Below are 10,899 nucleotides of genomic sequence, written 5' to 3' on the forward strand. Positions count from 1 at the left end.
GAGACCGCGCCCCTTTTGTCTTCACCTCAGACATGGCCTACGTCATCAACGGGGGAGACAAGCCTTCCAGCCGCTTCCACGACTTTGTGGACCTCTGCTGCCAAGCCTACAACCTCATCCGCAAGCACACCCACCTCTTTCTCAACCTGTTGGGCCTGGTGAGAACACCGTTCCTCCGCTTTCCCCCCAGCCTCCACCCTGCCTTTCATCCCCTGTCCCTCCCACCCCGTCTCCTCCCCTCTGTCTTCTTTTTCCTCTCCCTGCCGTCTCTCGGATTCCCTCCCCCAGGATCGGGCTGCTCCTGCAGCATCTTCACCACATCGCTCCCGTCCGCCACACTGGAGCCGAAGACTGATTTTGTGCTGGGCAGATAGGACGGGCCCCCTTGGTGCCTGTGAATGAATGAATGTCTGGGATCCCAAGGATAGAAGATAGATCAATCAATCAATCAATCAATCAATCATATTTATTGAGCGCTTACTGTGTGCAGAGCACTGTACTAAGCGCTTGGGAAGTACAAGTTGGCAACATATGGAGACAGTCCCTACCCAACAGTGGGCTCACAGTCTAAAAGATGACTGATAGATGACTCCAGTCCATCCAGATGCCCATTTTCTGTCCCCATCCCCCTGCCGACTCCTGTCCATTTAGGGCCTTTGGCTCCCGGGCCCTTCTCTGGCCATTACCCCTCCTCACTGTTTCCCTCCCCTTAATGGTGAAGATTAGCGAGCAAAGGCGTGTAAGAGGGGTGGAGGGCTGGTGACCCTTGTTTTCCTTCTCCCCACCATCAGCCATGCTGGGTGTCCATGGTACTGAGCCCATACCTGTAACTCCCTCCTCCCCAAAGATGCTATCCTGTGGAATCCCTGAGCTGTCGGACCTGGAAGACCTCAAGTACGTGTATGATGCCTTGAGGCCCCAGGACAGCGAAGCCAATGCCACCACCTACTTCACGAGGTAACTGGAGCCAGGCACTTCCCACAGCAAGGAGACACCAGGGCTCACCCGGTGACCCCTCCGTTATTGAAGAGAATGACCAAGGGGGCAGAGCATTGGACAAGAAGTTAGAAACCTGAAGTTCTTGTCTTGACTCTCCTTGGTGTGCTGTGTCATCGGAGGCTGGGCTTTGGGCCTCAGTGTCCCTTTCCGTTAAAGGGGGGAGAAACAGGGTAAAGAAACGTGAGGGACTCTGAGTCTGGGGAGGGTGCCAAGTAGGTGTCACTGCGGGGCTGTCACCGGACTTCCGCCCAATCGGTTACTCCCCTTCTTCTCCTCCCGGCACCTCCCTCCCAGGTTGATTGAGTCCAGCCTGGGCAGTGTAGCCACGAAGCTCAACTTCTTCATCCACAACCTGTCACAGATGAAATTCACGGGCTCAGATGATCGGCTGACCCTCTCCTTCGCCCCCCGCACTCACACCCTCAAGGGCACCGGCCGCATCAGCGATGTTTTTCTCTGCCGTCACGAGAAGGTTTTCCACCCCAATAAAGGCTATGTAAGTGGGCTGCCCTGATCCGGACTGGATTCTCAAACAGGATTGGCTTCTACCCCTGCGGGGCTAGGTTGGGAAACCTCATCTGGGCCCCGGAATGTGGTCAGGAAGGTGGAAGGGGAAGGAGAGAGGAATTCCGACTCGATTTTCCTCAAGAGACTTGCTTTGGAGGCAGGGGGCCGGACCGCACCAGTCAGTTGTTAGTATTTATTGAGTACTTACACTGTGCAGAGCACTGTACTAAGCACTTGAGAGTGCTCAGTAGAATTAATAGACACAATCCCTGCCCTCAAGGAGCTTACAATCTAGTGGAAACAAATGACCTCTTGAGGTTCCTCTCATTTTGGGGCGTTCTGCTTGACCGTCACACATAACAGCAACCCCAGGGAGCCACACCAGGCCTGGTGGCTCCCACCATTTTCCGGTCAGGGCTAGGAGGAGCTGGACAAGGTTTGTCCATTGCCTGCCCCCTGTTTTTTCCAGCCTTTCCTCTCTCTGGTGGAAGTGAGCAGGGATCCCCTTATTTCCGTAAGTTGCTTAAAAGTGAGTGTGGCTGACATTCCCCGATTGTTTGGGTTTTGCAGATCTACATGGTCAGGGTGCAGCGGGAGAATGCCCGTGAGGCCGTCTACATTCAGCGGACCTTCGAGGAGTTCCAGGAGCTGCATAACAAGCTGCGTCTGGTCTTTCCCTCTTCCCATTTGCCCAGGTAGCTAATGCTGCCAGCCGCTCGCCTGTCTGGGTGTCCAGCCGTGTGGGCAGTCCAGACGACCCTTGGGGACAAGGATCGTCCTCTTCTTTTTCCTGATCCTATACTTCCTTTCCCTTCTACTCCTTCTCATCTTAGCGAGGACTTACTAAATGCATACAGCGGGCCAGGCAATGAAGCTGGACCCTAGGGGCAGTGAATAGTAACCTTCACAGTCCCTGTCCTCAAGAAGCTTCCACTCCAAAATGGAGAGATCTATATAGACACACAAAGACTCAGTGCTCAAAAACTACCTGAAATGTCCATAATTCCAAGGAGTAACTCACCAAAGACATTAGATACTGTTCCATCTAAGCAATTAACATTCCCTCCCAGTATGACCTCCAATGTAGGACCTCCAAGGTTCAGACTTTCTGCCATGTTCCAAGCTGAGAGACACCTCAGGGTCAGTTCCTCATTGCTCTCTCCACAGCTTCGCAGAGCCAGTCTCCTCCTCTCCCGGGTGGTGAACGAGGCTGGATAGCTGTGGTTTGTGAATCTGAGACCCCAGCTCTGATCCAGAGAATTCCTAAAATCCCAGACCTTCAGTGAGGTCATTTGATTCTGCTCCTTACTTGAAGGCAGCTTCATGTCATTTTGGTGGTCTCTTTCATCCCCGACCCACCAAAGCCAAGGCCCAGGGCCTCCCTTGGCTTCCTTAAAAACCTCATTGTCCTATTCAGCAAGCCTGGTTGGGAGAGTCTTCGCACAGGCCATGAAAATAAGCACTAGCCCGTGAGCCCAGGGACTAAAAGAAATCAGGCTGAGGGCCTCATGGGATAGGGAACGTCCCCTCGATATATCAATCAGTCAATCAATCATATTTATTGAGCGCTTACTGTGTGCAGAGCACTGTACTAAGCACTTGGGAAGTATAAGTTGGCAATATATAGAGACAGTCCTACCCAACAGTGGGCTCACAGTCTAAAAGGGGGAGACAGAGAATAAAACCAAACATACTAACAAAATAAAATAAATAGAATAGATATATACAAGTTAAATAAATAAATAGAGTAATAAATATGTACAAACATATATACATATATACAGGTGCTGTGGGGAAGGGAAGGAGGTAAGATGGGGGGGATGGAGAGGGGGACGAGGGGGAGAGGAAGAAAGGGGCTCAGTTTGGGAAGGCCTCCTGGAGGAGGTGAGCTCTCAGTAGGGCCTTGAAGGGAGGAAGAGAGCTAGCTTGGCGAATGGGCAGAGGGAGGGCATTCCAGGCCCGGGGGATGACGTGGGCTGGGGGTCGATGGCAGGACAGGTGAGAACGAGGTACGGTGAGGAGATTAGTGGCAGGGGAGCGGAGGTCGCAGGCTGTGCTGGAGAAGGAGAGAAGGGAGGTGAGGTAGGAGGGGGCGAGGTGATGGACAGCCTTGAAGCCCAAGGTGAGGAGTTTCTGCCTGATGCACAGATTGATTGGTAGCCACTGGAGATTTTTGAGGAGCCATGTGTTTGCTACAAGCCATTGTTGCTGGAGTTCTCTGAGCCCAGTGATGGGAGAGCAGGAGATGAAAGTGTTTTGGAGTAGGGGGGAGGAAAAGGGGGGCTCTGAGAAGCAGCGTGTCTCAGTGGAAAGAGCCTGGGCTTTGGAGTCAGAGGTCATGGGTTCAAATCCCGGCTCTGCCAATTGTCAGCTGCGTGACGTTGGGCAAGTCACTTAACTGCTCTGTGCCTCAGTTACCTCATCTGTAAAATGGGGATTAAGACTGTGAGCCCCCTGTGGGACAACCTGATCACCTTGTAACCTCCCCAGCGCTTAGAACAGTGCTTTGCACGTAGAAAGCGCTTAATAAATGCCATTATTATTATTATTAGTGTGGATATGCCTGGCCGAGTGGAAATTTTTTGGGTCTATTGACTTGTGAAAGGTATTTACAATTCTCCTTAGCCCCATCTCCACCTCTTATCTCTGCCTCTTCCCGGTCCCCCTCCCCCTGCAATTCCTTTGGGCTGCATTTCCTCAGTTTCCCCAGTCGGTTTGTGATTGGCCGCTCCCGAGGTCAGGCCGTGGCTGAGCGGCGGAAGGAGGAACTGAACAGCTACATCTGGCACCTGATCCACGCGCCTTCTGAGGTGGCAGAGGTGAGGGTCCTCTCCTGCTCTCCACGGGGCCCTGGAGGGGAGTGGGAATGGGAGCTGGGAGATGCTGCTGTCACTGGCAGGGCCATGAGGCCTGTGGACGGGGCATGAGGAGACAGGGTGGGCTTAAAGGGGTTGAGGTCTTTGCGGTTAGGGGAAAGGCTGGGCCCTGCTAACCCGGGGCCCTGTTTTCCTTCCAGTGTGACCTGATCTACACGTTCTTTCACCCTCTGCCCCGGGATGAGAAAGCAGCAGGCACCAGCCCAGCCCCCAAGTCCTTAGGTATGAAGTCCCTTCCCGCTGGGATGGGATGGTAAACCTCATTTTGGGCAGGGCCTTGTCTGGGCTCTGGACTGGAAACAGGGCCTGGCCTCTTTCCCAGACTCCTCTGCCAAAAGAACCGTCTCCCTGCTGGAAGACCCAAGCCGGGATGGGGATGGGAACGGCCTACTGAGAGCTCACCTCCTCCAGGAGGCCTTCCCAGACTGAGCCCCCTTTTTCCTCTCCTCCTCCCCACCCCCCAGCCCTACCTCCTTCCCCTCCCCACAGCACCTGTATTTGTTTGTACAGATTTATTACTCTCTTTCTTTTACTTGTATATATTTACTATTCTATTTATTTTGTTAATGATGTGCATCTAGCTTTATTTCTATTTATTCTGATGACTTGAAACCTGCCCACATGTTTTGTTTTGTCGTCTCTCTCCCCCTTCTAGACTGTGAGCCCGTTGTTGGGTAGGGACCATCTCTGTATGTTGCCAACTTGGACTTCCCAAGCGCTTAGTACAGTGCTCTGCACACAGTAAGCGCTCAATAAATATGATTGAATGAATGACAGTGTGCCAGCAGTCACTTGCTTCTAGGAATAGTGTTCCTCTAAGCTGGGTGAATGTACCACCTGGCACACACACCTTGTAGACTTCCAGAGGCTGCCAACCAGAGTTGGCAAACGCTGATACAAATTCAGCTCTGCCAGGGCCATTTAATCCCTTTTGTCCCCCGTCACTTTTCCTCTCTGTGTCCTACCCTTGCTCCTCTTGGGGCCACAAATGATCCTTGGTTATCCTCAGCTTTTCATTTTTTTATTATTTGTTTTAATGGGATTTGTTAAGCTCTTAACTATGTGCCAGGCAGTATACTAAGTGGTGGGTTAGATGATAATAATAATGATTGTGGTATTTGTACTAAGCACTGTACTAAGCGCTGAGTTGGTTACAAGCAATTTGGGTTGGACACAGTCCCTGTCCCACGTGGGGCTCACAGTCTCAATCCACATTTTACAGATGAGGTAACTGAGGCACAGAGAAGTGAAGTGACTTTCACAAGGTCACACAGCAGCCATAACCCTCTGAGTCCCACGCCCATGCTCTATCCACTCTGCTAATCAGATCGGACAAGTCCGTGTCTCACAGGGGACTCGCAGTCTTAATCCCTATTTTACAGATGAGGTAACTGAAGCATAGAGAAGTTAAGTGACTTGCCCAAAGTCACAAAGCAGACAGGTAGTAGAGTTAGGATTAAAACCCAGGTCCTTCTGACTCTCAGTCCCAAGCTGTATCCATTAGGGCACTCTGCTTCTCTGCTTCCCAGGCTGAGCCCCTTCCTTCCTCTCCCCCTCGTCCCCCTCTCCATCCCCCTCATCTTACCTCCTTCCCTTCCCCACAGCACCTGTATATATGTATATATGTTTGTACATATTTATTACTCTCTTATTTACTTATTTATTTATTTATTTTACTTGTACATATCTATTCTATTTATTTTATTTTGTTAGTATGTTTGGTTTTGTTCTCTGTCTCCCCCTTCCAGACTGTGAGCCCACTGTTGGGTAGGGACTGTCTCTATATGTTGCCAACTTGTACTTCCCAAGCGCTTAGTACAGTACTCTGCACACAGTAAGCACTCAATAAATATGATTGATTGATTCTCAACCAGGAAGTGTTAGGCACAGGGCCCTTTCCCCATCACCCTCCTTTCTCCCTTCTCCCTCCTCCTCCTCCTCCTTTACTGAGTCCTTACAGAGGGTGGAGGAGTGTGCGAAGCCTTTTGAAGAGCACAACAGAAGCAAGGTTCCCTGCCCTTAAGGAGCTTACAAACTCCTGAGAGCAGACAGCCGATAAAAATGACTTCCAACAGAGGAAGCAAGAACAAGGATAGAACTGGAAGTTGTACAGATGTACCAGGACCAGTAAATAATTACTGGTCAAATTAATTACTGGTGGATTACCAGTCAAATGAAAATGTCCAGAGGTATGTGAGGGCCGAGGATATGAAGAAAAGATAGCAATGCTGAGTGTAGTGGTGGGTTGAAGAGACTGAGGTGTTGGGAATTAATTCATTCAATCATATTTATTGCGTGCTTACTGTGTGCAGAGCACTGTACTAAGCACTTGGGAAGTACAAGTTGGCAACATATAGAGACGGTCCCTACCCAACAGCGGGCTCACAGTCTGGGAATTAATCAGGGAAGATTTTCCAGAGGCGGTCTCGCCCTAACCCAGCTTCAGCACACATTACTAGAGATTACTCCAAATTCAGGAGGAATCACTTCCAGAACAACCCAGATCCAGAATCCTGTTCCCCAGTGCAAAGAAATCTGGAATATGCTTTTCCAGGGTGGTTAGGACCCATTGCAGGAGAATGGAGAATTAACCATCCGCATTTAGGTCCATATCCCTCTAACCTATCGCTTCCCCTACCTGTTATTTCTTTTAATGTCTGTCTCCCGACACTGGACTGTAAGATCCTTGAGGGCAGGAGTTGTGTCTACCAACTGTATTGTCTTGTACTGTCCCAGGCCCCGAGTACAATGGTCTTCCCACAGTAAGTGTGCAGTGCTCTCCCAGCTCTTAGTACCGCACTTGGCACATAGCGAGCACTTAACAAAACCATTAAAAAAAATAAGTGCTCAGTAAATAATAATAATAATGTTGGTATTTGTTAAGCGCTTACTATGTGCGGAGCTGGGGTAGATACAGGGTAATCGGGTTGTCCCATATGGGGCTCACACTTTTAATCCCCATTTTACAGATAATAATAATAATAATAATAATGTTGGCATTTGTTAAGCGCTTACTATGTGCAAAGCACTGTTCTAAGCGCTGGGGGGATACAAAGTGATCAGGCTGTCCCACATGGGGCTCACAGTCTTAATCCCCATTTTACAGATGAGGTAACTGAGGCTCAGAGAAGTTAAGTGACTTGTCCAAGGTCACACAGCAGACATGTGGTGGAGCCGGGATTCGAACCCATGACCTCTGACTCCAAAGCCCGGGCTCTTTCCACTGAGCCACGCTGCTTCTCACTAATGAGGGAACACAGATGAGGGAACTGAGGCACCAAGAAGTGAAGGGATTTGCCCAAAGCCACACAGCAGACAAGTGGCGGAACTGGGATTAGAACCCGTGACCTCTGACTCCTAAACCCAGGCTCTTTCGACTGAGCCACGACTAATTGCTTGACCAAAAATCCAGTGTTTTGGGACTCTGTCTCTGGAGCCGTCACACTGAGGCCGGATTAGCCAGCCCTCGAAATCCTTTCCCCCTTTGTCTTCCGCAGACGGCACGTGGGCACGGCCAGTGGCCAAGGTGGGAGGGGAGGTGAAGCTCTCCATCTCCTACAGAAACAACAAACTCTTCATCATGGTCATGCACATCCGGGGCCTGGTAAGTGTCCGGTTTGGCTCCCTCTCCCACATCCACCATGACTATTCTCACCGTGTGGCTGGGATTACTGACCTTGATGCTACAGGAATAATCAGTGTGCCCTCCCCGCTCATGTCTCCTTGCAGCAGCCTCTCCAGGAGGGAAATGACCCCGACCCCTACGTGAAGATTTACCTCCTCCCGGACCCCCAGAAAACCACCAAGAAGAAGACCAAAGTGGCCCGGAAAACCTGCAACCCAACCTACAATGAGATGGTGAGTTCATCATCATCATCAATCGTGTTTATTGAGCGCTTACTATGTGCAGAGCACTGTACTAAGCGCTTGGGAAGTACAAATTGGCAACATCTAGAGACAGTCCCTACCCAACAGTGGGCTCACAGCCTAAAACGGGGAGACAGAGAACAAAACCAAACATACTAACAAAATAAAATAAATAGAATAGATATGTACAAGTAAAATAAATAAATAAATAGAGTAATAAATATGTACAAACATATATACATATATACAGGTGCTGTGGGGAAGGGAAGGAGGTAAGATGGGGGGATGGAGAGGGGGAGTGGGGGGAGAGGAAGGAAGGGGCTCAGTCAGGGAAGGCCTGAGTCAAGCGTGTTTGAGCAAGGAGCAGAACAGACGTGGCCAGGCCCGGACTGAGATGCTTCACTGTGCACAGAGAAGTTCCCCAGAAATGGAGCTTCCTGACATTTTTTGTTCCTGGCTTTCACCCCTCTCTCTCTCTCTCCGGTCCTCCCCTCCCACTGAAGCTGAGGCCTTTCCCGGAATCCCCATTGCAGAATCCCAGCATCCCATAGGAAAGTGAACCAGGGGGTTTCCGGCCTTGGGAAAGTTCAGCTGAGAGTCTGAATGCCAGAGGGCATGAGCTGGGTGGGACAGGTGTCCTCTTGGTGTGGCAGCTCTGCCTAGGTCTTATTCATTCCTTCATTCATATTTATTGAGCGCTTAGTTTGCAGAGTACTGTACTAAGTGCTTGGGAAAGTGCAAAATAGCAATAAACAGACATTCTCCACCTACAGTGAGCTTACAGTCTAGCGGGGGAGACAGACATCAATATAAATAAATACAGTACAGTTATGTACATAAGTGCTGTGGGGCTGAGAGAGGGGATGAATAAAGGGAGCAAGTCAGGGTGACGCAGAAGGGTTTGGAAGAAGAGGGAAGGAAGGCTTGGTCAGGGAAGAGAGGAGGCTCCTGTTGCCCATGTTCCCTGGCCTCTACCGTGACTCTAGGGCTCTGGGTTTATTCTCTCTCTCTCTCTCTTTCCCCCACCCTCTTTTCTCCCCAACCCTATGTCCTTTTAGCTGGTGTATGACGGGATCCCCAAGGGCGACCTGCAGCAGCGGGAGCTTCGCCTTAGTGTGTTGAGCGAAGCAAGTTTCTGGGAGAAAACCCTCCTGGGGGAGGTATGCATCTGCCTGAGGGAGCTGGACCTGGCCCAAGAGAAGAAGGGCTGGTTTGCGCTGGGTTCCCGAAGCCACGGGACCATGTGAGCCCAGTTAGAGCCGTGGCCTGGAGGCCCGGAGGAGGAGAAGGAGGAGATTGGGGAGAGAGGACCTCCCTGCCCCTTCCGATCCCCTCCATCAAGAACAAGCCCCCGAGGGGCCATGGAGGGAGGGGACTTTCCCTCGGTCACATGGATCTGGACTGGGGGAAGAGAGCAAAACGTTCTCTCTCCTTCCCCCTTCACACTGTGAACTTGGGTCATGAGGGGCTGCTGCGTAGCCACCGTGAAGGCTGAAACCGAATTTTAAGTTTACCTTGTGTCAAGGGAACAATAACTGGATTTGGGGTGGGGACCGGAGTAGTGCCGACCAGGTATCTGAGGTAATGTGGGTTCTTTTTTTTTTGGGGGGGGGGGGAAATATTTGTTATTTTTTATTTTTAAAAAATGAAAAAGTAGTTTTGTCCTCACTGGACAGGAAGCCTGTTAAAAAGGGACATATCTCTGTGGGGGTGGGAGGGTGGGGGGAGTCTTTGGGGTTTTTGATAAGGTTCTTACTGGACTTGTCCCCAGGGTTTTTTCTACATAGAGGATTAGGGCCCTCCCCCCCTCTGGGGGCAGGTGGGGGAGGGATTGGGGCATGGGCTAGTACCACTGCCTGCACTTCTGTGGCCCCTCAGAGATTTTGCTTCCAAAGGAGAGCTGTATGATTCGTACCCGTGTAAGCCAGGGCCTTCCGCCCACCCTGCTGGAGGGCCCTGTTCCTATTGGGGCCGGGCTGGGGGCGACTTCTCAGGACCCCTCCCCAGGACTCACCACTGGTGTCTTTCGCCCCTTTCCCTGGGGCCGGATCTGAGTACTGGGAGCGACTCCCTGCTCCTCTCTTCCCCCGCGCCCCCGTGCCCCATCTTCCCCAGGTGGGAAGAGTGCTGCAGTGTGGCCCCAGGGTCAAATGGATGTCCATCTGTCTGCTTTCCAGTTGGTTCTGGGAAGATTCCTTGCCACCCTTGTTTTGCTCAGTTTTTTGTTTGTTTGGTCCTGGCGTCTGCCCCTCTCTTTCCCCCCTGCCTGGAGCTCCGGCTGTTCCTTGAAGTGGGTGAAAAGTGGGATGAGTGGGAAGTGCCTCCTGGAGGCTTGGACTGCTGCTTCTTCCCCCTGCCCTCCACACCCAACCTCCCGACTCTCTCCCAAGCCAGGAGGAGAGACCCTCTGAGCCACCCGACCAGGATGGTCTCCCAGCCCCTCAGCTGAGATGAACGCAAGGCCCAACTGTTCCCTTTCGACCGGGGAATCAGGACCACAAGGCCTTTTTCCTCTACCTGGGGGAGACACCTGGAACTTGAAAACGTTTGTGCCCCAGCAGCAGGAAGCTGGTCAAACAGAAACTTCTTCTCCCTCTGCTCCCAAGAAGGGAGGGGAAGAAGGAGACCTTTTAAGAAACTCGTCACCTGG

General features: G+C 51.4%; 1 protein-coding gene across 2 annotated transcripts in view; it reads left to right on the plus strand.

The window, feature by feature from the left end:
- Positions 1–9,835, plus strand: part of PIK3C2B (phosphatidylinositol-4-phosphate 3-kinase catalytic subunit type 2 beta) — an 82,552-nt gene extending 72,717 nt beyond the window's left edge. For both annotated transcript variants that reach the window (XM_038749303.1, XM_038749304.1), the window contains 9 exons: positions 2–158; positions 848–957; positions 1,294–1,495; positions 2,077–2,201; positions 4,208–4,325; positions 4,523–4,604; positions 7,880–7,986; positions 8,112–8,240; positions 9,308–9,835. In XM_038749303.1, coding sequence (XP_038605231.1) covers positions 2–158; positions 848–957; positions 1,294–1,495; positions 2,077–2,201; positions 4,208–4,325; positions 4,523–4,604; positions 7,880–7,986; positions 8,112–8,240; positions 9,308–9,496 — 1,219 coding nt within the window. In that variant the 3' untranslated portion in view covers positions 9,497–9,835. The remainder of the gene's footprint in view (position 1; positions 159–847; positions 958–1,293; positions 1,496–2,076; positions 2,202–4,207; positions 4,326–4,522; positions 4,605–7,879; positions 7,987–8,111; positions 8,241–9,307) is intronic.
- Positions 9,836–10,899: the final 1,064 nt, after the last annotated feature.

This window comes from Tachyglossus aculeatus, chromosome 7 (assembly GCF_015852505.1).
Source record: "Tachyglossus aculeatus isolate mTacAcu1 chromosome 7, mTacAcu1.pri, whole genome shotgun sequence".
NCBI classification, from domain to species: Eukaryota; Metazoa; Chordata; class Mammalia; order Monotremata; family Tachyglossidae; genus Tachyglossus; species Tachyglossus aculeatus.